This window comes from Sceloporus undulatus, chromosome 4 (assembly GCF_019175285.1).
Source record: "Sceloporus undulatus isolate JIND9_A2432 ecotype Alabama chromosome 4, SceUnd_v1.1, whole genome shotgun sequence".
In the NCBI taxonomy this organism is placed as follows: domain Eukaryota; kingdom Metazoa; phylum Chordata; class Lepidosauria; order Squamata; family Phrynosomatidae; genus Sceloporus; species Sceloporus undulatus.
Genome location: NC_056525.1, coordinates 64,543,639 through 64,569,699, shown reverse-complemented (window position 1 = coordinate 64,569,699; position 26,061 = coordinate 64,543,639). Strand labels below are relative to the sequence as shown.

Sequence of the window (26,061 nt, the reverse complement as noted above, 5' to 3'; positions counted from 1 at the left end):
GGTTTCCCTGCTATGGGCAAGTAAGTACTGTCCTTTGTTGTAGTAAGTCCCTAATCCAAGGTTTGGTTGTTGGAATTCATATACAGCCAGCCCTCCGTAGCCACAGAATTTTTTTTATCCACAGATTCAAGCTTGAAAATATTTTTTAAAATGTATAAATTCCAAAATGCAACCCTTGACTTTTCCACGTAATACTAGGGATAGCATTGTATACTTGAGTATCCACAGACTTTGGTATCCACAGAGTGGCCTGGAACGTAACTGCAGCAGATAGCAAGGGCCACTGTGTGTATATATATCCTAAATGTTTTCAAAATAGGAATGGTTGAATCCATGGATACGGAGGGTTGACTGTAAATATAATAATAATGACAATAACAACAACAACAACAACTACAGGGGGTGACCAGACATCCTCCTTTCCTGAGATGTGTCCTCCATTTCAACCTTCTGACCAGAAGGAATTCCAAAATGTCCTCCATTTGGAGAAGGACTAAGAAGCATGAATTTATCTTTATAGTCTTGTTTTTACTTTTTCTTGGGTCATGCCCTTCATTTTCCTCAGATGTCCTACATTTTCCGGTGCCTGGTCCTCAGGGTGACTAGACAGATGTTACTCCCTACATTGCCACCTTCTGTCCAGAAGGAACGTCAAAACGTCCTCTGTTTTGAGCAGGACTAAAGAGCATACATTTATATGAGTGTCTGCAGCTTCTGTTGGGTCACGTCCTACATTTTTCTTGCATGTCCTACATCCTGCAGTAATGCCCTGTTCTCCTTTCTACTAACAGCAAAGAAAAACATCAGGTCACTCTGATGTTGATAAATAATAATAATAATAATAATAAATGTTGTTTTTATTGTGCTGTACAACAAAATGATAAGAACCTTGTCTGATCTGCTGAAATTTGGGACGGACACTCCGTTGGTCAAGAGAACCTTTGTGATGGTGGTTGTGTATTTTACAACTTCTACCTCAATACTGAAATGGACTGGGATAGTTTTGTCAGTTTTAAATTACAGTTACCGTTAATATTTATTATTATTATTATTATTATTATTATTATTATTATTATTATTTCCCTCCTTTCCTCAAGGCATAAGGCAGGATACATTTAAAACACAATTAAAAACACATACAGTAAACCCACAGTTAAAACACAATACTACGAAACCATTAAAATATACTCATAAGAGTTAATATACAGATTGAAAAGTCGCGATTTAAAACTGACTGGATGGGAGTCTCTAAACAGTCTTTAATGCTGTTTTAGATGGAGTGGCGTTTTCAGTGTCGTATCTCCTCTGGCAGGTCATTCCTCAGTCTGGGAAGCCATTGCCGCCAGTCTTGTCCTGGCTGCTTGGAGCAAATGTTTCGTGCGGCACCTGAGAGTATAGGGCTGATCTTGCTACTTTTGAGGCACGCTTATCTTTCTTCTTTGTGGCAGTTATTGCCACCACTGAACAGAAATGCTGAGGCAGTAAAAGTGCCTGAAAATCCAGGGCAGGCATGCCTTTGGGTCTGTATACCCTCCTGGTAGCAATTAGTATGAGGCCTTTGAAGTAAACAAAATATCCTATTACTTTTCTAAAGACAAGATGGATTTTCTCTACATTCAGATCTGTGGAGAATGAGTTTACAGCTGACTATAAAAAAGGGAAGGGGAGCATTGGCCAGCACATACTTGTAACTGTAGCATGCTTCAGCCATGTTTGACAGCAATCTAGCCTAACTTGATGGGCCTGTATTGAAATTTCACTTTCGGTCTCTGTGCTCATATTTTCTTAATCAATACCAGTCAGAGGGGCTTCAGGGAAAGCGTGGTGTTGTGTTGTGAGTGTTGGACTACGAAGACTCAGAAGGCCAGGGTTCAAATCCTTGTTCAGCCATGGAAACCCATTGGGTAATCTTGCGCAAATGATTCTCTCTCAGCCTGAGAGGAAGGCAATGGCAAACCTGCTCTGAACAAATCTTGCCAAGAAACCCCTCTGACTGACAGAATTGCAACAAACTGGAAATTACTTGAAGGCACACAGTGATAAATCAACTCCACTCTGTTCTCTTAGGACCAAAACACACTGCGGAAATAATCCAGTTAGAGGCTGCTTTAATAGCCCTGGCTCAATGCAAGGGATTCTGGGAACTATAGTTTTGGGAGACATTTAGACTTCTTCTCTGCCAGAGCTCTGGTGCCACAACAAACTACAATTCCCAGGATTCCCTAGCAATGAGCCAGGGCAGTTAAAGCAGACTCAAACTGGCTCAATGCTAGGGAATTCTGGGGACCGTAGTTTTATGAAACATTCACCCTCCTCTGTCAGAAAGAGGTCTGGTGCCACATCAAACTACAATTCCCAGAATTCCCTAGCACTGAGCCAGGGCAGTTAAAGCGGTGCCAAACTGGATTATTTCTTCAACGAGAACACATTGAGAAACGCAGGTCCAAAACACACTGCAGAAACGATTCAGCCTGAGACAGCTTTACTTGCCTTGGCTCAATGCTAGGGAATTGTGGGGGATGTAGTTTTTGTGAGCCATTGAACCTTCTCTATCAGAAAAAGCTCTGATGCTACAACAAACTACAATTCCCAGGGTTCCTTAGCGCTGAGCCAGTCAGAAGGTGCTTCTAGAGCCTAGTACTGTACTCACCTTTGCCTCCTTACCTCATCCTTTCAAGCCTAGACAGAGCCCCGCCTCTTTATACGGAAGGGGGCGTGGCCTCATAAAGCCCCGCCCCGGAAGGACGCGCCGGCCGGGCTGAAAAGGCAGTGGCAGCAGTAGTGTCCGCGGAGTCGTCGGAGGCGGGGTGCTGGCCATGGGGAAGGAGCAGGAGCTGCTGGAGGCCTCCCGCACTGGGAACCTGCCCGCTGTGGAGAAGCTGCTGTCGGGCAAACGCCTCAGCTCGGGCTTCGGGGGCGGCTCAGGGTCCTCAGGGGGCGGCGGCTCCGGCGGAGGCGGAGGAGGAGGAGGCAGCGGAGGAGGCAGCAGCGGTCTCTCCAGCCTCCTCAGGTAGGCGGCGGCGTCTGTGTCTTGGTTGCCTTCCGGCGGCGGGGGTGTGTCTCTCTAATTTTTTGCTCCTCTAGATTTTTCCTCTTTGAGACTCCAACTCCCAGAATTCCTGAACAATGAGCGTACTGACAGGGACTTCTGGGAACTGGAGTCCAAAAACATCCGGAGGCCCAAAGGCTGAGAACTGCTCAACGTGTAGAGGGCCCTTAGCGCCGTTTTTTGTGGCGCTTCCGGGTTCCTTGAACGAAAGCGCCTGTTCCCTGCTGCTCCTGGAGGGAGCGCGGGAGGCTAGAGGAGGCCAGGCGGAGGAAGAGGGTCTGTGTCTGGGATCCTTTCTTTTAAATGGAGGCACTCTTTTTTGTTTGGTTGTTGGTGGAATATTTGAAGTGTAGTGTCTGGATCCAGAGAAGTAATAGAGCCACTCTATTCTGCTCTGGTCAGGCCCCACCTGGAACACTGTCCAGTTCTGGGCACCACAATTCAAAAAGGATGCTGAGAAACTGGAACCATGTGTCCAAAGGAGGGCAACTAAAATGGTGAAGGGTCTGGAAACCATGTCCTATGAGAAACAATTTAGGGAGCTGGGGATGATTAGCCTGGAGAAGAGAAGGTTAAGAGGTGATATGATAGCCTTGTTTAAATATTTGAAGGGATGCCATATTCAGGAGGGAGCAAGCTTGTTTTCTGCTGCTCCAGAGACTAGGACCCGGAACAATGAATGCAAGCTACAGGAAAAGAGATTCCACCTCAACATTAGGAGGAACTTCCTGACAGTAAGGGCTATTCAATAGTGGAACAAACTCCCTTGGAGTGGAGAGGAGTCTCCTTCCTTAGAGGTCTTCAAACAGAGGCTGGATGTCAATGGGGATGTTTTGATTGAGATTTCCCGCATGGCAGGGAGTTGGACTGGATGGCCTTTGGGTCTCTTCCAACTCTATGATTTTGTGATTCTAACTGTTTGTTTGGGTGGTGTGTGTATATACCGTGGGCCCTTGGTATCCACTGGGGTTTGGTTCCAGGACCCCCATGGATAACAACACCTGTGGATGTGCTAGTCCCATTAAATACATTGGCATAGTGAAATGGTGACCCTTATATAAAAGGGGGGGGGGGGGAATCAAGGTTTGCTATTTGGAATTTATACTTTTTTGGAGTTCACGTGTCCCTCCATATTCGCTAGGGTTAAGGGCACAAGACCCCCTTGAATATGGCAAAACCACAAATAACAGAAACACCATGTTTTTACCTAAAAGGACACCTCTCTAGAAATATGCTAGGTCCTCTAGCACAACTCTGTGGTCAATGTCTGACAGACACAGACCATAGGACTGCCCTGGAGGAGCTACAAAGGCCTAGTAGAGTATTCTCTCTAGGAATCCCTAGGTCTTTCGGTGCAACTTTTAGTTAAAGTTGGCCATAGAGATACACCAGAGGACTAAAGAGGAATGTATTAATCAAATTCATGAATAATCAAATCTGCAAATATCAAAGCCGCAAATATGGAGGGAGGAGTGTATTTTCACGCCATGGATGCTTGGATCCGTGGAAAAAATCAGTTGGTAATTGACTGTAATCTCTCTCTCTGTCTCTCTCAGGAGTTTATCACACGGGGGACAATTGGATGTATAAACAGTGATTAACTTGTGATAATCCCACAGCCACAGTAATGGTTTTCACTCGACGTCGTGTTTCAACTGAAATTATCCCATGAATAACCCATTTATTATCATGCAATTGCACTAATGGTTTTCACATGATGCTGTGTTCAAAGCAATATTACCTCATAAATAACCCATTTATTATCACACAACTGCACTAATGGTTTTCACACACTGTGTACAAAGCAATATTATCCCCAGAATAGCCCATTGGTTGATGTCGCATTCAAAGCGATATTATTCCATAAATAACGAGTTTATTATCATGCAGTTGTTCTAATGGTTTTCACACGACGTTGTGTTCAAAGTGATATTATCCCATGGATAACCCTTTACTATCGCATAATGGTTTTCACACAACATTGACGTGAAATGTGATTAAAATGCGATTTCCCCCAGAATAACCAGTCAAAAACAGCAGCAAATCATGGGATTTCCCACTGAATGACTTTTTGCTGTTTATTGTCTGGTTATTCAAGGGATAATGGCTCTTGTGTTAATCTCATTTTAATCATGTTTTAATGTCAGTTGCGCAATTTTCACAGGTTAATCATTGTTTAAACTCCAAATTTTTCTCCGCATGATAAACTCCTTAGTTTTTTGTCATTTTTTTCAGGCTATGTGGCTCAAAGGTGCCACAAGATCTCTCTACATACTGGTTCTATGGACTAACAGTGCTCTGTCTTTGAATTACAGTAAGAGAGAGAGAGAGAGATGTGAAGGTGAAGGCTTTCATGGCCATCATCCATAGTTCTTTGTTTTTTTGAGCTATGTGGCCATGTTCTGGAAGAGTTTATTCCTGACGTTTTGCTAGCATCTGTGGCTGGCATCTTTAGAGAATGCTGGCATGGAAGTGAGTGGGGTATATATACTGTGTGACCCTTGGTTGAGAGGAAGTGATTTACATGTTAATCTGTGTGTTGGTCTGTTGCTGAATGGCAAGACCATAGAGTGTCTATTTACGCTCATCTCTCCACATTTGCACCTTTGACTCTCGTGGATTTAATTATTCATGGATTTTATTAATATGTTCTCTCTAGGAATCTCTAGGTCCTCCAGCACAACTCTGTGGTCACCTTTAACCAAAAGTCGCACTGAAGGACATAGAAATTCCTAGAGAGGTATTCTCTCAGGTAAAAGCACAGTGGTTTTGTTGCGTTTTTTCCACATTCATGGGGGTCCTGTGCCCCTAACCCCAGTGAATGCCGACCGATGAGTATAATTAGTGATCCATTGTCTGCTGGGAAACCCCCTTGACCCTGCCATTCAGCAGCAGACCAACACAGAGATTAACATGTAAACCACTTTCTCTCAACCAAGGGTCACACAGCATATATATGTATATATATATATATATATATATATGCCACTCACTTCCATGCTAGCATTCTCTGAAGATGCCAACCACAGATGCTGGCAAAATGTCAGGAAGATATTCTTCCAGAACATGGCCACATAGCTCAGAAAAAAAACCAAAACTATGGGTGCCGACTGTGAATGCATTTGACTTCACATCTCTCTCTCTCTCTTAATTCAAAGAGATAACTGTTTTAGTCTGTAGAATCAACATGTAGAGAGATCTTGTAGTACCTTTGAGACTGAGGAGATTATCACTTCATGACACTAACCCATTAGCAACCCAAATAAAATGAAACTGCAGCCTTAATGCTATAGTCGTGTGTTAGATCACACTTTTTTCTGAAAACCAGGGTGTATTTGCGATACAAGTGGCAGGAATTGACCACATTCTTGAGGGCGCAACTTTTTAAAAAAGGTGTGCGTGTGTAGTTATGTGACTTCAATGTCACTAGAAGGGAGGGAGCGGTGAAGTCTTGCACTGAGAAGCTCACAAGTTTGTGCGACAATGGCATGTCCAATGATTACATTGGTCTCTGGACACAGTATTATTGCGTAATTGCAGTAATTCACAGGTTCTACCCATCAGTGAAAAATGGCGGTTTTACAGGTTTGCGCCCTGTGTCGTGAGGTCAAGATGTTGCCAAATAAGAATTATGCCAATTGGTTTGTGCTATTACTGATAGTCTGATAATCTCCTAACTGAAAGAAAGAAGTTGGCAGCATGAGCTTTTGTAGACTTACATACTTCCTTAGATGCATTTCTTTCTTTCAGTTAGTCTCAAAGGTGCTACAAGATCTCTCTACATACTTTATCTCTTAAGTTAAACCTTGCAAGTACAGTGTGCCTATGCTGCGGGAGCGCCATATGCAGTTTCCAGCCTACACAGAAACTGCATGGGAAGAAACAATGGTTCTTGTGCTTGTGGTGCTTGTGCTGCACCACACCATGGGCTTATGCCCCGTTATTTTTAATGGGGCACAAGCATACACACTTTTCCCCTTACATGGGTGTGTATGTCCGGAACGGATCCCCTACATAAGGGAAGGGTTCACTGTATTTTCTTGGAACACCTGGATGTAGTTTGTATGTTACTTATGTTATTTTTCAGTCTTCTTCAACTGAAAGTTGTGCCTGGTTTTAAAATGAGATCTATGAATTGCCCAGTCACTGTTTTCTTTACTTTTTGTTTGTTTTGTGTATGGATGTTTTTTAAAGAGTGCAGAACAGAGAGCAAATGAAAGAACTTCTTATCAAGACACCACTTACTTAAATGTAAATAACCAAAGCGGCCCCCAAATCTAAAAAGCCTGAGAAGTGCTACAGGTTTTGTTTTTTTCCAGTTCTGCAGCTTAATGAATTTATGGGTGTTCTGGCGGATTCTCTTCTTTCTCAACTTGATGAGCCCAATGGGCTGTTTCTTTAATTTTTAAAGCTTTATTTTGTGTTGTCTGTTTCAGAATAGTGATGAAGTGATTCTGATGCCTGTTTCTCCCTGTAGTTGGGGCAGGAGAGGTGTTTGACATGTCCATCAAGCCAGGGTCTCATTGTTAGTTGTATACCTCTTGAGTACCCATTTTTTGGTCTCTGTGAAGAGCACTAGTCATTCTCAGCCTGTCTTCAAAACCCATCAGGTATTTTGGTCCAAAGGTTGGTGAACCTGACTAATTGGTAGCCAGTATTTTTTGGATATCTATTATATACAAGAATAATAATGCACTACGTTGCCCAAGAAAGCTCTATGAAATTCATGGAGTTGCTGTAGGTTGATAGGCAACTAGAAAACACATATACCCATACCTTTTTATTAGAATATATGTGTCAGAGTTTACTAGAAGTCTTTTGTGGGCTAGAGTTGAAGCAAATATCCGAAGTCTTGTCTGAGAGTAAAATAACACTTGGGAGTGTCAGAATGAGATCTCACGACTGGATTACTGTAACGTCCTCCTGGCTGGGCTTCCTCTTTCTCACCTCTGTCCTTTATCAGCATTCAGCTGCACGCATTATCACTTCCACCCACCGCTCTGACCACATCTCCCTGTGTTGGCATCCTTCACTGCGCTCCCTCCCTTTCCGCATTCAGTATAAGCTCCTGTGTGACATTTAAAGCCCTCCATGGACTGGCCCCTCCTTACTTATCAGACCTTCTTTCTCCTCACCTTCCCCACCAGGGCCCTCCGTTCTGGTTAGTCAAGGTTCCTGTCTCAGCCCAGGATTTCCTCTGCCCCATCCCGGATTGCCCCTTTTCACTGCTGCCTCCCCTCACCCTGGAACCTTCTTCCCCCAAAAGCAAGAGCCATCACTTCTTTAAACCAGCTTCAAAACGGAGTTGAAAACCATCCGGTTCAGAGAACCCTTCCCAGGGGGGGCATTGCATAATTGTCGCTTACTATCGGATGTTCTTTTGGTGCCTGTTTATCAAACCATTTCCTGTATTGCTATGTACTGTATATGCATTATCCTACTTGAGAGTATGTATTTTCCCTGGATGAAGATTAACCTTCCATTTTGAAGCCAAGCCCTCCCTCCAGTCCATCTGCCTTGGTCCAGACCTCGGAGGAAGAGAGGAACTGCTGGACCTCTTATCCTTTCCTGCCACCACTCCCTTCTCCTTCTGTGTCATGTCTTTTTAGATTGTAAACCTGAGGGCAGGGAACCATCTAATTAAAAAGATTGTATGTACAGTGCTGTGTAAATTTACAGCGCTTCATAAATAAAGGTTAATAATAATAATGAGAATATTTTTCTAGGTGTAAAATGAGTCTATAGTTTGTAGTGATCTTAACGGAAGTTGTGGAGTTGTAGATGAGGTGACAAGTTCCCCTTTGAATTGTTTCTAATCATCTAATTTATACACTCCATTTGAGAAGTTCTTTGCAGGTGTAGTGAAACAGTAACTCTGTTATAGTCTGAAATTAGAATGCGTCAACTTTTGAATTAACTAGAGCTCTTTCTTGGGCAGGCAGTAAACTAGGAGTGCATGTGTGTGAGATAAATGTTCCTGGGTGGATGCTCCAGTCTGTGACAGTCTTACAATGGAATGGAGAAGATGTATTAAATCTTTAAGTTCTTAACCTGTGTTTTGCAATTTACATTCTACTTTATGTTCAGAACAGGCATAGGGAACATGTATGTGGCTGTCCTGTATTGTTGGACTGTAGATCCTATCATACATCATTACTATTAATGGGAATTGACGGCGCGTTACAAACGGCCATAAGGGACGTCCTAGTTTTAAAAAGGGGCGTCACTTCTTGACGTCCCCAGCCTAATATGTCCTGAGGACGTACAATATGGCGGCGCCCATCTACATGGGGGCCGCCATGATGGCGTCACAAACGCGCCGCCTCCAAACGAGGCGGCGCAGACGTGACGAAATCGCGCCGCTCGAGGGCGCTTAGAGCGCCCTTTATGCAGCGCAAGAAGGAGCTCCGTTTCGAGCTCCTTCTTGGCTTTGCATTGCTGGGCACAGCCTTCAGACGGCTGCGCCAGCAACACAGGAGAAAGGGGACAAGCGGCCCCTTTCTCTTCCTCCCCACCTCCGTGGGGTGTCCTTGGGGCTTGAAGCCCCAAGGACACCCCATTCCAGGCTGCGGGGAAGGGCCCTTTGGCGGCTTCCCCACGGCCTGGAAAGCGGCAGATTGGGGCCTCAGCGGCTGCCGCTCTGGCCACTGAGGCCCTGATGCACTGGGGAAAGGGGTGGGTACAGGCCGCTGCTTTTCGGTGGTCTGTAACCCACCAACCATTAGCATCTGGAGGGCCACACAGTCTTCAACCCTGATCTAGAACATTCACCTTAAACTAATCTTTTTGCTAATGCTTTTCATCTGTGATGATTCTTCTGGTCTCAAGAGAGTTTTGAGCTATTTTAATAAGGAATTTCAATGCATATTTACATAAAGTATCATGCACCAGCAGCATAGATTTATGTTGCCAGATCAACTAACGATTTTGTTTTTAAAAAACACTACATGCATCCAAATTAACAGAACAAACTAAAATACCATTGTGAATAAATTTGGAGCCTCTATAGATTAAAATGCTGATATTGGCCATTCTTAAAGCCTGGGGAGGCAGAAATGATTTTGTCTGCTGCTTAAATGATACCAAGTCAGCCTGCCTGGGAAAACCATTTCAAATGCATGAAACCTAGATTGCAAAGGTGCTCTCTCTCTCTCTAGTCACTAGTGGCAGGGATGGGAACATCTAGGAAAGAGGTTCAGGAGATGATTTCAGTGGGAGGGCAGATGAATGCAGGAGAAGGCTGTCCGACAGGTATCATCTATGTGCTAAAACATGCATGGCTTTAAGCATAAAGACTAGCACTTGAATTGAGTTTGGAAATATACCAGTGAGGTTATTTCAATACAAGTTTGATACATTCGTTTTGTGTACTTCCTATTAACAGTACAGTCACAGTGTTCTGGAAAAGATGCAATTTATAAAATTTTCAAAGGCTGTGCTATTACTAATTTAGTTATTGGATTTATATTCATTGTTTCTCCTAATGAGATTCAGAGTGGCTTACAATATGTATTGAAATACGTACATAATGTTCATTGCAAAATTCAATGATAACCAGGCCAGGAAGGATGGTAGTATGAGAACCTCAACTGATAGCGAGGCTTTTGATGCACTGAGGCACCTTGATTTTTGAACCAGCGAGGTGTTGTGGTTTGAGTGTTGGGCAAGTCACACTCTTCTCAGAGGAAGGCAAGAACAACCCCCTCCTCCACCGAACAAATTATGTGAAGAAAACCTCATGGTAGTACTGTATTATCATAAATCAGAACTCACTTGAAAGCACACAACAACAGACTTGATTTTCAGGTAATGAAGACGAGTATAAAAACACTCACAGACTGGCCACCTCGATCTTTTAGCGAGAGTCTTATCCTTTTCAAAACATTACTTCTTAAGACAGGTGTCGCAGGGCTCATTTACCCAGAGAATGTCTCCTGAAGCCTATGGTGGTCAATGGAATTGAAGGCCACTAAATAAATAAATAAATCGGTACCATCGTTTTTGCTGTTGCCGCTTCTACTACTACCGCTGCTGCTGCTGCTACATTTTTTTAGTCATATGGCACCTTTTCCCCAGCAGTAGGATTCAAGGCAGCTCATCATAATTAAAGTAGATACAGATAACAGGGCGCATCAGTATAAACATACAAAAGATTAAATATATGTATATTTGTACTCCCCAGTCTTTCTCCTTCTACAATTATACATCAAGGCAATCAATTTTTATGGGTCCTAATAAAGTGTGTGTTTGTTCAGTGTTGTCATACTACCACTATGATAGCAATTTAGAAGGAAAATAGCTCAATACTGGTTATTTGTGGTTTTTCTCCAAACACTATTTACTTCTGTGCTTTTGCTTTTAGTCTACCTTGTCTTTAGAATTTAATCTATTTTGCAATTCAGAATAGAGCATATTAAAACTTGGTTTTGCTTTTTTGCAATAGTAAATCTATTTTAGCATCTAAATCACAAACATTGTCCTCTGTAATTACATTCAGTCATTAATTCAAACTTAACACTTTTTTTAAACAATGGGATCTCGCAGCAATTACTTGGTCCCTATATCAATCTGTGTTGCCATTTGCATGCTATATGTATAGTTTGACCAGAATTTCAGACTGGTATTGGATCTTGTTGAAATGATCTCTAAGTGCTTTAGTGTTTCTAAATTATTGATGTAATTAAAATGGCAAAGGTCTTAATAGATACTTCTTCACCTATACCTTTCCTAGGTTTTCCATACCCCCAAGCAGGTTTCTGCTCATCTTGTGGTATAAACTGCAGTCCTACAAATAATGTGAGTAAACCGCTGGACTCCTTGAGAGGGCTTGTGTGTGTTTGGACTGCATGCCTTTTGAAAATTTTTGGACCCTGTGACTTGGCATGTGGACACATCCTGAGCATGGTTTAACTATGTGGAATGTAGGATTTGCTTGAAGTCATTGAACTGCAAATGTATCTGAGGTAAAGTTTATAGTTTTTGAATCTGGCATGATCACTGTAGATACTGAATTCGCTTAGTGAAATTCCTAATGTAGGCTTGGATGATTCTAAACAGAATACTTCTGTTACATGTGATACACAAACAGTAGAGCTATTGTGAATGTACATTTGCTGTGAAATGCCAGGTTGCTCTTAAGAAAATACTAAACAACAGCCCGAATTTGTACTGGTACCGCAGAATGAACTGTGTGTGTTGTTAGAGGAAAGAAAGATTTTTCAGTTTCCCAGTGTTAGTGCCGTTAAAAGCTTTTCTCAAGAGCAAATAAACTATAATGATATTTATTAGAGAAGTGCACATGGAAGTATCTTTGTTATTTTCATGATTCTGAAGACTCACCATACTGTAGTTCCACAGAAGGGATTTGATCCACATTTTATAGTTAAGATAGAATGAGAGCTTCCTGACCTCAGGGCTTTGGAGGGAAATGCATGCATGACTGCTGTGCAATTCTGTTTCCTTGCTAGGCTCTGTCTGCCCTGTAGCATGTGATATTAATGTTGGTCCCAGTTGAAAAAGGCTATTACTGTAGTAATTGGTTAACTCATTTAATGTTTTATAGTTCAGGGGCATCTCCAGACTCCTTTTCTTCTTCCCACTAATTTAGGTTGCATGCTGCAATTGGCTACTTCAGTGGATATGTTAAAGTTAATATTATTCTGACATAGACTCTGACCAATAAAACAAGGAGTTGTAGTGAAATTAGATCTGAAGTGAATTTGATTGGTGTGTGTGTGAGAGAGTGCTTTAGCTGTAAGTAGTTGGCAAACTGAGGGATGTGTTTTACAATTACTTGCAAGCAGTGAAATGCCTTAAATACCTTTGTGTAACACTTGGACTTTCTAAATGTTCCATTCAAAACTGGATGTTTCTAAATGAACTCAGGGAGCACAAAAGGAGCTCTTGTAGGTCTCACTGAAACTTGGCAAAATGTAATATGTGCTATGGAAGAAGTACTAGCTCCAAAAATGAAATTAGAATTCAAAAGATAATCATTTTTCTCACTATTAACATTAGTGTTTCCTTATATATCTGAATTTATTTTATCACTTTTTCTTTCTTAGAAAATCTAGATTGCTAGAATAAGTTACACTTTTTAAAGCAAGAAATCTTGGAGAGCTACTGTACCATTTACTCATAAACTATGTGCAGGATGCAAATGAATATTTGATTTATATATGCCGACCTTCTTCCAGTTGTTGTCCTGTCCTCACAATAATCCTACAAGGTAGGTTAGACTGGAGAGCCAGCATGATGTAGTGGTTTGAATATTAGGCTATGACTCTGGAGATCAGGTTTGATTCCCTGCTCAGCCATAAACTCACTGGTTGACCTGGGACAAGTCACATGCTCTCAGCCGCCAGGGAAGGTAATGACAAACGTCTGTACACATTTTGCAAGAAAACCCCATGATAAATTCGCTTTAGGATTTCCATAAATTGGAAAGGACTTGAAAGTCCATAAGAACAGCAACAAAGGTTAGGATGGGAGATGATGACTGGCTACCCACAACATCTTTGCTTAGTGAGGAGCTGAACTGTTGCCAGATTTGGTACAAGGTAGCTTCCTATATTGTTAAATCAGGTCTTTCCTAATTTTAATATGATGCTCTCTAATTTTAATCTGGCAATCCTGGGAGTGAACAGGCCACCTCTTCCGAAGGCACATTGGGCTACGGCAACCATCCACTGCAGCTCCAATCTACCTTGAAGGCACCCAAAAGGAGGCTGCGAATAGCTGCTCCTTTTCCAGGTGGCTAAAAGCCAGCTTTTCCTGGCTGTCGCAGCCAGAAGCCAGCTTTAAGGTTCTCTGGTGGCCTGTGGTGTATAAACACAGTGCCACCGGAATGCCTGGAAGCTGGCTCATGTGTGGGCAGCTGCCCATCTTGAAGTCAACCTCTGGGCATCTTGAGGGATTGCAGTGTCTGTACACCACGCCCCGAGACACCCAGAAGCTGGTTTTTTATGAGGAGGATTGACTCTAGTATACAATACTACTACTTACAGAATATGGGCCTAGAAGTGTTCTAAAATCAGCAATGTGCCCAATCATTTACTCATTAGCTGAGCTTGTTGCAAGGTACTATCTGTATTGCTGTAAATAAATTTCACTTTTGATCAGACCTTTGTGGGTCTTAGGTGTTGACAAGCCACCTGTATCCAAGATGCTTATAAGTTAGGAGAGGGAGCACTTTGAGAGATATTCTGAAAATACACACATTATTGGGATAGTCAAACAAAAATCCAAACAGTGATACCTTTATTGGCCAACCAAAATGCACAATATACATGTTGCAAGCTTTCAAAGCTTCGATGGCTTCTTCATCAGGCAAGGTGTTACAAACCAAATAGGAGATATTTTTTAAAAAATATGTTAGTCAGAGACCTGCATTTTGCTGTTTCTATTCTTAGTTAAGATGGGTGGCATCTCTTGAGATGCAATTCCATCTCATTGGCATTCTCTGAAGATGCCAGCCACAGCTGCTGGCAAAACATCAGGAATAAATTATTCTAGAACACAGCCTCATAGCCCCCAAACCCCACAAAAATGTATTGGTATAGTTTTTCATATGAATATATCCATGATGCTCAGCTCCATTTCTCTTACTCACCAAACCAGGGTAATGGGCTAGATATTTTTTGAAACACAGTTGCAATTAGAATATATTGGCTGGCTTGGTTTAATGTTGATTTTATGTATACTGTGCACTGTTTTGTAAGTTTTAATTATCTATTGCAATTTTTATCTTGTATTGTATCGTTATTGCAATTGTTGTACACCGCTGTGATTGAATGGAATAGTGGTATATAAATAAATTTTATTATTATTATTTATTATATTCAGCCTGTTCTGAATTGGAGTGTTTCAAAAGGCAAGATGATGTACAACATTTGGAACCTCTCATAGATCCAACTATATTGTTAAAAATCTAAAGTGGTCATAACATTCACTAGCTGAGGCTGATGTAGTAGCTGTGATCCAGAGAGAACTGTAATCTATGCATTTTCAGGCTACAGTAATGCAGTGTTGCTCATTCTCTCTGAAGATGGTTCAGAAAGAAGTGGAAAATACAGCTGCTTTGTTGCATTATGGTTGAGACAAAAAAATCTCATTATGGTGGTGTTGAGAATATGATTCTATGGCGGGGTACAGATCGCCAGAAGGAGGCGCGTCCCCAGCGCCTCTCTTTGCTCTGCAGGAGTGCTGCAGCAACCAAATTGTGTGGCGCTCCTGCGTAGCAAAAAAGGAGCGCTGGGAAGCGGCTCCTTTTTGTGGCGCACTTCCGCCACCCCAAAGCGCCAGCGATGGCATGGGGATGTTGCAGCTGCGCTGTCCCATTTGGCTGTGCTGATGGTAGCCGTGCTGCTAGTAGGGTCTCCCATGTCAGATAGGTTTCTGTGGGGGAGCCAGAATAAATTTGCCAAACAGGAACTGGGCTGCAGCAGTAGTGGGATGACAATGGCAGTGGCACCATTGCTATTGGTTGTTTGTACTGCACAAAAGGATGCACTGTAAACCCATTTTGAATGTCTTTTACTATTAAAATCTTATGATGAGGCTATCCAAAATGAAATGAGATCGTGCTAGAAGATGACTCGCAGATTGGATGGCACTCAGTGAGCTAGTGGGGTACATCAGAGCACAACTAAGATGACACAACTGGTCTGAAGCTGAAAGGACATATTCAGGTGGTGAAAGAAAGTCCGAAGATGTACTACACATTATAAGAACATGAAATATGAGAAACACGAATCAGATGTACTAAAACAGGAAATGGAGAGAGAAGAGATGTAGCAAATGTAGTCCAAGTTTGAGTGAATAATATCAGTAAGACTTCAGGGAAGACCTATTAGGATAATCATAATCCAAAATTATACTTCAATTACAGAGGCAGAAGAAGAGATTGAAATAACTGTATACCTGGACATCATCTGATGGCCAATATAGAAATCCAATAGTTTATATAATTGAAGAAGAAGAAAAAGAAGATCTATTCTCTCTGCAAAACAAATAAACAAAGGAGCAGATTGTAGTATAGACCATGAACTACTGATATAAAAAATGAGAGTAAAGCTAAAGAAGAACACTAAACCAATCATTATGCCAAAATACAACTTGGAAGGGCATCTGTGAAGGAGTTGGATAATACCCTGAAGTGTAAAGATACATAATTGAATACTAGGATGGTTGATTCAGTCATATTTCCAATTTCTATGTATAATTGTGAAAGTTGGACAGTAAAGAAAGCTGATAGGAAGAAAATCAACTCAGTTTAAATGTTGTGCTGGAAAAGAGGTCCATGGATACCTTGAACTGCTAAAAAGACAAATGGGTCCTAGAGTAAATCAAGCCTGAACTCTGCCTAGCAGCCAAGATGACTAAATTCAGAATATCATACTTTGGACATATCAGGGGAAGACATGTGTGTTTTCAAGTAATTTCTAATTTACAGAGACACTAAAGCAAACCTGTCATGTTTTTTTAATCCAGAATTTGTTCAGAGGGAGATTGTCTTTGTCTTCCTCTGAGGCTGAGAGAGTATGACTTGACCAAGGTTACCCAATAGGCTTCCATTTGAACCCTAGTATCCAAGTGCCCTAGTCCAACATTTGGAAGTGAGAAATGGGTGAAGGGATTTTATGTAGGCAGAATTCATGCTGGTTCAGTATCTGGCTTTCACCATCAAGCAATTCCCCTTTCCAGATGAAATCTGCAGGACATGTCTCCTCCAAATTTCTTGCATAGTAAAACTTGTCACTGGGAAAGGAACTTAGGCTATTTGGACAGATGGTTTCAATTGCAGAGATTCATAACTTTTCAAAGAGATGTCCTAGACTATCTACTTAAACGAATTCCTAGTAACTTGCCATGATTCCCTTGGTTAGTAATTTTACTGGAGCCATGACCATCACAATGTTAGGCCCTTTTGCGATTATGATTGCAACATTGTTTCCTATTTTATTTTGTTTATTTTACTTGATAGATTTTCACATTATTGTAAATGTGCAGAGTCGCCTGCTTTTCTCACTTTGCATTAGTAGAATGAGGCCAATGAGCTATCTGTTTGTTCCCAGATTGGCCAAAGGTGTTACAAGAACAGAGGCAATTGGGCAGCATCCCATTAGTTGGGAGGAGCTACCACTAATTCTCTTTAATTTTAAAAGTTTGAGGTCCCATTGACTCTGAATTACAGCTGGAGCTTTCTGTCATAAATGTGCTGGAATGCTGAGTTTCAGAAACTTCATTAACCAACCCCCAAGGCCTCCAAAGCTTGTTCTCCAGAGAACCTCAGTGTAAATTTCTGTGTGATGCTACACGATAGAAAATTGTATGAAAACTTGTGGTTTTGCAAAACATGTTCCTCCTTTCAAAAGAATGAAAGACAGGCTTGGAGCCAAATTAAATAGGGATCCTTGAAAAACTGTAAAGATACAGCTAGAATCTGTATTCTATTGGAATTTGGAAGCTTCCATGTTTACTCTCATATTTGATACTCCAAAGGCCTTGTCATTCTTGAATAAAAGTTTGAACTTCAACACTATTTTTTCTAACTAATTAGCTAAGAGTAGGAGGAATATGCAACTTCTGCTTTCTCACTGCACATTGTGTATGTGGTATACCATTTCAAAATGTTAAGTCTGTATGTAGGGAAATGATATTGCGTTCTCCAAAAATATCTCCAGTTGAATTTAGCAAAATTGTATCATATTGGCCAGCATCTTTTCTAAAATAGACAGTGGAGTTCATCTGCATCGGTAGGAATATCATTGGGTGGAATCCTTCTGAAATTTTACCACTTCATACCGCAGTTTGGTGACTGCTTTTTAAAATGTTTTCTTATAATTAAAGACATACATATTAGCACACCTGGTTGTGAAGTGTGGCTGGATTGAGCTGGAACCTATTTCCTGGGGTGCTAGTTTTCTGAAATGTTTCAGAGCAGTTTCACATAATTGACCTTTATTCAGATGACGAATCATATTGTAATGCAGTGCATTTAGGAGAGTTGTCGTGGTTTGACTGACTATGTAGTGTTAGCTGATTTCCAGTTCACTTTCATGCACCTATGGATTTTGGTTAGCAAAATAGTGGGAAACTAAATATATTTTGTGGCATTTAAGTTGATTTTCTCTACATTTGTATAATTGCCAGTTAAAAGTAAAAATTACTGTTAAAACCTACATTGAGTTGGATCCACACATTGACGGGCAGCTGGTGCAGATATAGGGCAAATTTTTCCTGAAGACATCATAGCCCTGTTCAAACATTGCCTCACCACAAGCCATTTCCAGTGGGACAATGGATTCTGCAAGCAGAGAGATGGGTAGCAATGGGAAGCCCTCTAAGCCCTGCGATATCAAACGTTTACATGGAACACTTTGAAAAGCAAGCCCTGGAAACAGCATGAAAAAAGCCCACAACATAGTTCCGATATGTGGATGATACTTTTCACCATTTGGAGTCATGGGGAAGAAGATCTGGCTATGTTCCTGAACCATCTGAACAACATCCACCCTTACATCCAATTCACTATGGAAAAAGAAAAGGAAGGAACACTGCCATTCTTGGATGCCCCAGTTATCCACAAACCAAATCAACGTTTAGGCCACACAATTAGAAAACCTACACACACAGACAGATACTTGCACAAGAACTCCAACCATCACCCAGGACAAAAAAAGAAGCACAATAAAAACAGTGGTAGACTGAGCAAAACGCATCTGCGAGCCCCACTTCTTGGAAGATGAATTGAAGCACCTAGACCAGGCTCTGAAGGCTAATGGTTATTCCAGCACAGACATCAGAAGGACTGCCAGACCCAGAAAAACCAAAAGGAATGAAAACAAGCAATTACCCAAAGGGAATATATTTTTACTATACATAAAAGGAGTCACAGACAGAATATGGAAACTGGTGAGGAAATGCAACCTCCAAATGGTTCACAAACCAACCAAGAAAACCCAGCTGCGCTCAGCGAAGGACAAGAGAGACCCTCGCACAGCCACAGGAGTTTACTGCATACCATGCAGCTGTGGACAAGTCTACATAGGGGCCACCAAACGTAGTGTACAAACATGAATCAAGGAACACGAGAGACACTGCAGACTGGGCCAGCCAGAAAAATCAGCAGTAGCAGAACACGTTATAAACCAGCCTGGGCATAAAATACTGTTTGATAACACTGAAATTCTGGACAATGCCAACAACTATCAGATCCGAATGCACAAGGAAGCCATTGAAATCCATAGACATCTGGATAATTTCAGCCAGAAGGAAGAAACCCTTAAAGTGAACAAAGTTTGGCTGCCAGTCCTGAAAAATAGCAAAATCAGGATTCAGCAAATTCAAATGAGAAACCACCAGGGTCAAGGGCTTTCCCAGCAGATAATGATCACCAATTAGCAATCCTCTTTGCATATCCTCCTACCCTGAGGCCCTGCCATCAACAAAAGAACAATACACAAATTGACATGGAAATCACTTCTCCTTACCCAGGGTCACTCTGTGTGTGTGTGTGTGTGTATACACACATATACACAACTCTCTTCTATGCCAGCATTCTCTGAAGATGCCAGCCACAGAAGCTGGCAAAATGTCAGGAATAAACTTTTCTAGAACATGGCCACATAGCCCGAAAAACCCACAAAAAACTATGGATGCCGACCATGAAATCCTTTGACTTCACACAGGAAGATTTCACATTATAATCTTAGACGTTGTGACAGAAATCTTAGTGCAGTTGTGATAATGACCTCTTACCCAGTTGAACTATATGATATTCCACACCCAATGTAACAAACAACTGTTAGGCAGGGCAGGCCTTACTTGACTGTGAGAAATGCTACAGGCAGTGGGTGTACACTGATATTATCTCATGCATATTGTTTACCCAGCACCTTCTCACCTCTTTGTTCTAGTGACCATATTTATAGGGCCCAGACATTGGGCAGAATTCAAGCTGTAAAGAAAAGGGTAGGCTCTCATTTATAACTTTTTAAAAAAAGAAATACACATTATTTTTTGTAAAAGTGTAAACAGCTCTAGTATGTGAGAGCAGAGCTATGCAGATGTGGCACAGTCTCCTTACCTGGCTTTGTTTATTATTTTTTTAAAAAATATATTCTTTATTAAATGGATTTTAGTGACATGTGCTTCTGTTCAACTGAATGTTTGTCAGATAACATAGTCAGTAGATTGTAGTGACACTGCAGCCTTGTAATAATATAATTACCCAAAAACTGGTCCTCACAATTCCTCAACATGAATCCATGTACTCCCTTCCTGGCTTATAGGATGATTCACTTCATTTTCTTTCATTTCTTTAAACATTACTTTGCTGTGGCATCTGAACTATGTAGAATAAGATGGTTACTAACTAGGAATTGCTTCCATAACATGGCTTAAGTGGATCTGCAAAGCACATGGTTTGAAGTGGACTTGCAAAGTGCGGGAAGAGAAGGGAACGCACAACTCAATAGCAACTGAACTTTGATTTGATTGACATTTAGTAAGTATACATCTATAAGATGAACTGTTGTATTTGGGCAGCTTTGATTTTGATGGCATCTAACATCTTGCTGCAGCCCACAACAGCTATCTGTTTTTGTGCTTGCAATCTACAACTCCTATCACACCCAAAATTCAGTAGTTAAATCTCCCCCACCTGGGAGATGGTTCAGCTTCCAAAGTTTATGTATCTCTAGCATTGGAAATATGGTTCTGTTTTTTATTTGATAACTTGAAATTGGGAAAGGGGACCAGAAGGTCCTTTTTGTTCACCTGTTTTCAAGTGGAGTAGGTAGCAAAGCCTTTCAGAAGAAGGCAGATAGAAAATAAATAACTTGGTCATTCCCAAAGATGAGGAGTCTCCAGCTAGTTTAGCAAATTATGATAAGCTAGGGCAGGCCTGCACAATTTGGCAGTAAGTACGGGCCAAAATTAAAATAGGCTAAATGTCTTTGGGCCGCAGAGTGGTTTTAATTAAATATTAGCTAATTAATATTAATTAACAATAATAAATAATTATTGGAATTAATTAATATTAATTCCCTCCTCCTCCTCTGCCTGACCCTCTCCTCAGGAGAAAACTAAGCAGCAGGGGAGACTTTCCTGTCCTTGTCCATCTCTGCCTGGACTTCTCTTCAGGAGAGGCTGAGTGATACAGGAACCTTGAAGGTTGAGTGTTTGCCATTCTTCCTCCTCTGCCACCCAGCCTTCTCAGAAGAAAGCTGGGCAAAGGACAAGCCTTGCAGGACAAGTGTTTGGCCATCCTCCTCCACCTGTTCTTCTCCTTAGGAGAAAGCTGAGCAGTGAAGGAGCCTTGCCCGTCCTCCACCACTTCCTCCACCTGGCCTCCTCAGGACAAAGCAGGGCAGTGGAAGAGCCTTGAGGGGCTCCCACCACCTGGCTGCCTCCTTGTGAGAAAGTCAGGCAGTGGAAGAGCCTTCTCCTTGGGAGAAAGCCAAGCAATTGACAAAAAGTCAACATGGGTTTCTGAGAAACAAGTCATGCCAAACTATTCTAATCTCTCTCTCTCTTTTTTTTTTTTTTGGGATAAAATTACCAGTTTGGTAATGCAGACTTAATTTGGAACAATTACGTTAAAAAATGGGAGGAAGTGAAGAGGGAGTGGAAAAACCTGAAGTTGTCTCTCTTGGGAAGGATCGCAGCTGTTAAAATGAATTTAATTCCAAAGATATTATTTCTATTTCGTACCATACCTGTGATTAAAAATGACAAACTTTTTGTAGAGTGGCAAAAACAGATTTCAGAATTCATTTGGGATGGCAAGAAACCAAGAATAAAACAAAATTATATGCAAGATTCAACAAATAGAGGTGGGCTAGCAGTTCCTAATGTGAAAATTTACTATGAAGCATGCACTCTAGAATGGTTAAGCGCTTGGGCTAGATTAGAAGATAAGAAATTACTAAAACTAAAGGGTCATGATCTTAGATTTGGATACCACGCCTATATGTTTTATGGTAAAGCTAAAGTACATGCTGCCTTCAAAAATAATTTTATAAGAGCTTCCCTATACAAAATATGGGAGAAATATAAAAGATGGATCAGTTCAGATATCCCCCTCTGGTTATCCCCCCATGAAGCATTGTTTAATACTGATGTACAAAAAAAAGAAAATTGGTTGAGGTATAAAGATGTATTAACAAAAACGGGTAATGAATTTGCAATGAAACCTTTAGAACAGATTAAAGATGAAGGCTTTAAGTGTAATTGGTTTTTATACTATCAAATGGAAGCTAGATTTAGAGTGGATAAAAGTACAATGAAAATTACAGAAAATCTCTCGAAACTAGAAGAAATAATGTTGAAAGAGAAACCAGCTGCCCTATCAAGATTCTATAAGACATTATTGGATTACCAGATGGAAGGAGATCTAGTTAAAGAAAACATGATCAAATGGGCGAAAGACTGTAAAAAATCATTGGAATTAAGACAATGGGAAATTTCGTGGGGATGAAGAATGAAATATACTGTAAGTCAGGATATAAAGGAAAATTTTGTTAATATTATGTATAGATGGCATTTATCTCCGGAAAAACTGTGTAGAATCTATGGTAATGGTCAAATCTATTGTTGGAAATGTCAAAGGGAGAAAGGTACGTTTTATCATTTATGGTGGAATTGTGTATATGCAGAAAATTTTTGGGAAATGATAGTTAAAGGAATTAAAGAAATATTGGATATAGAGTTAAAGTACAAACCTGAAAATTTGTTATTAAATATGTTGGAGGATGAGATAGAAAGAAGATTCGGCAAAATAATTTTCTACATGTTAACAGCTGCCAGATTAACGTATGCAAAATACTGGAAAAAAAAGAAAGACATTATGTTGGAAGAATGGATTCTCAAATTGTTAGAAATGATGGAAATAGATATAATCTCGGAAGGATTAAGAGATAACTTAGCCATAAATGCAGAAGCTAAAGAAAAAAGGAAGCAGGATAGAAAGGTCTGGGAAAAATTGTATAGTTATATAAGGGGAAAATGGCCTAACATACAAGACAAAATCTAACAAGGTACTTACGTAGGTAAGTCAGTTTAAAAGAAAATTAAACGTTTAAGAAAGTAATATAAACAAGGAGAATGAATTAAGATCAAGAAAGTCAAAAGTATTATAGGTGAAGTCAAAACAAAATCAGTTACTACAGTACTAACAAAAAGATAGACAATTAGAGTCAATAAAATAAACGGTAAGGGTTCAGACAAGGAAGTCAGTTTTGTGTTGTCTAGTCTAGGGAATGTATGAAGAGGAGTATGGAAGGTATTTTAAGTTTAGGGGAGGGGGAGGGGGGAGGGAAGGGGACGATAGAGATGAATGTTATTGGTTTATGTTATATGTTATATGTTACATGTTATGTATGTGTACTTTATTTGTAATAAATAAAATTTAAAAAAAATTACCAGTTTGGTAGACAGAGGGAATGCTGTAGATCAGTGGTCCCCAAATTATGCCCTTTAAGAGATTTTGGACTTCAGCTACCCGAAGCCTCTGTCATGTTGGCCAATTATCTGTAATTCTGGGAGCTGATGTCCAAAATCCTTTAAAGAGCATAGGTTGGGGACCACTGCTATAGATAATTGCACATCTTGATTTCAGTAAGGCCTTTGCACAACAGGCCATATGCTGTGCAGGCCAGAGTTAGGGTTTGTGGAGCTCCTAGCCTTTCAAATGTAAGCAACATTCTACTGCATATTCATGGCTTGCTCCTGTTTGTAGTGAGAGATATAAACCTTTGCCCAATTGCTTACTTTTACATGAAGTCAGAATCTGCCAGGAGCTGGTACTGTGGAAGTAAGTGTTGACATCCCTAATAAAATGGAGATAGGGACAGGAACATTGTGCAGGTTTGGTTCTCTGGCTTGTTAAGGGGGGGGGGGGGGAGGAGAGTTAACTCCTGTTAGTTCAGACATTACATTAAACAAATAAGTGATTGGAGATCCATGGCTTGTTTAAATGTGTTCCTGTTGCAAGTGAGAGAGATCAGCTTGCATGCTCTCGTAAAAGGGTAAGCACAAAAGACAATGAATTCCTGTTTACTTCGGCTTAGTTTAAGGAAATAATTAGATTTTTTGCGGGTTTTTCGGGCTATGTGGCCATATTCTAGAAGAGTTTATTCCTGATGTTTTGCCTGTATCTGTGTCTGGCATCTTCAGTAGGAAAGAAGAAACCCTTAAAGTGAACACAATTTAGCTACCAGTCCTGAAAAACAGCAAAATCAGGACTCAGCAAATGCAAATGGAAAACCATCCAGGGTTTTCACAGCAGACAATGATCACTAATTAAGCAGACATTAATCCCCTTTCATATCCTCTCACCCTGAGGCCTTGCCATCAACAACAGAACAATACACAGACTAACATGGAAATCACTCCTCCCTATCCAGGGTCACACAGCATATATATTTATATATGCCCAACTCTTTTCCATGCCAGCATTCTCTGAAGATGCCAGCCACTGATGCAGGCAAAATGTCAGGAATAAACTCTTCTAGAACATGGCCACATAGCCCGAAAAACCCACAAAAAACTATGGATGCCGGACATGAAAGCCTTTGAATTCACATTGGAAATAATTAGAATCAGTTACTTAAGTAGTTAGGTAGGTCTGTAGGGGTGAGTTTGGGAGGCCCTATGAAGCAATGAAACATTTTGTGAATTTGGTCTTCACCATATGATTGTGTAGAAACATGTCAAGTAATAGTAAGACACACCAGACAGCCTTAGAAAAGCAATGATTGCACCTTATCAGTCTAGAAAAGGTTACAAAACCTTTTTGTTTTTACAAAGTAGACCTGAATAAGTTGATCAACAAGCAGTCTACATATAGAGATGGCTTAAAATAATGGCCACATGAATGGCTAAATGTTGACAATTTATCATGTTTGCATGGCATTGGTTTAGTCACATTCTCTGTTCTTTGTCTAGGATTATGGGGTTAGATTAAGATCTAAATATGCAGCAGTCTCCAAGGGTTCACCAACTTTTCTTTGACGTTGTTTATGCTGCCAGTTTCTTGGCTTCTACCAGGCTGAGGGAATAAGCAACAAAAAAAATCTCTGAATGCTTGTGATCTCTGATATGCCAGGGTTGCTTTCTAAAAAAATGTCACTACAACTGTAGATGGGATGTTTGTAAACAGATGGCAAATGGTGCATGAAAAAAATATACTGGGGGTAATGAGGATTCTCACTACATTATTTTTTATTAAAAGCTTGGGACAGATAGAAATTGGATTTCTCATTTGTTTCAAAGCAGATCAGTTAATGATTTAAAGTCAAAGCAATTCAAATCAGAGTTCAGATCAAAGCAGATTAGCTAATGTTGGTAAATGAGTTCTGTTTCCCAAACTAAGATAATCTCGAGGCCTGCCTTGCTTTCCTGCAAGAACAATTTTAACTAGCACACTTTAGTTGTTTATCTTAAATAAGAATAGCTTCCTATTTGGCTTATGTGTCTTTCCAAGTGCTGCACAAGGAAATTGCGTGTTTTTAGATTGGCAGCTTCAGTTTAGATGAATGTGACAGATGAGAAATATTTACATATCTTAAATAGAGATAACGTCAAATGTTTTTGCTTATACTCATGAATTAGTATTTAAAAGGCATGTATTTTCCACCTTTCTCTCTTTTTCTGTGTAAATGTAAATGTGTAAATGTATTTCTGCCTTACGATATGCAATCTGGGTAATTAAGTGCTTAGATGTTTTGAAATAGTTAGAGATAGATTTCCAGAACATGTTGAAGGTATGGGGAAATATATGTTGCTGTTTTTAATATAATTGATTTTTTATTTGGAGGGGGGATATGTTATACTAGCACCCTTTGCATATTGAAAGAGAACCTGCATGATGTAATGTTTGACCGCTGGACTACAGCTCTGGAGACCAGGGTTCAAATCCCCACTTGGCGATGGAAACCCACTTGATGACCTTGGGCAAACCATACTCTCTCAGCCTCAGAGGATGTCAAAGGCGAATACCCTCTCAG

At 40.6% G+C, this 26,061-nt stretch overlaps 1 protein-coding gene across 7 annotated transcripts in view; it reads left to right on the top strand.

Annotated features, from left to right (window-relative positions):
* Positions 1 to 2,731: 2,731 nt before the first annotated feature.
* Positions 2,732 to 26,061, top strand: part of ANKS1A (ankyrin repeat and sterile alpha motif domain containing 1A) — a 193,172-nt gene continuing 169,842 nt past the window's right edge. For 4 of the 7 annotated variants that reach the window (XR_006103693.1, XM_042465251.1, XM_042465253.1 and 1 more), the window contains exon 1: positions 2,732 to 3,010. Coding sequence is in view for 5 of the 7 variants with exons in the window: in XM_042465251.1 (XP_042321185.1) it covers positions 2,817 to 3,010 (194 nt within the window). In the remaining 2 variants the exon portion in view is untranslated. Of the gene's footprint in view, positions 3,011 to 23,848; positions 23,868 to 26,061 lie in introns of those variants that run through there. The other 3 variants (XM_042465256.1, XM_042465252.1, XM_042465255.1) reach the window with 2 other exon arrangements.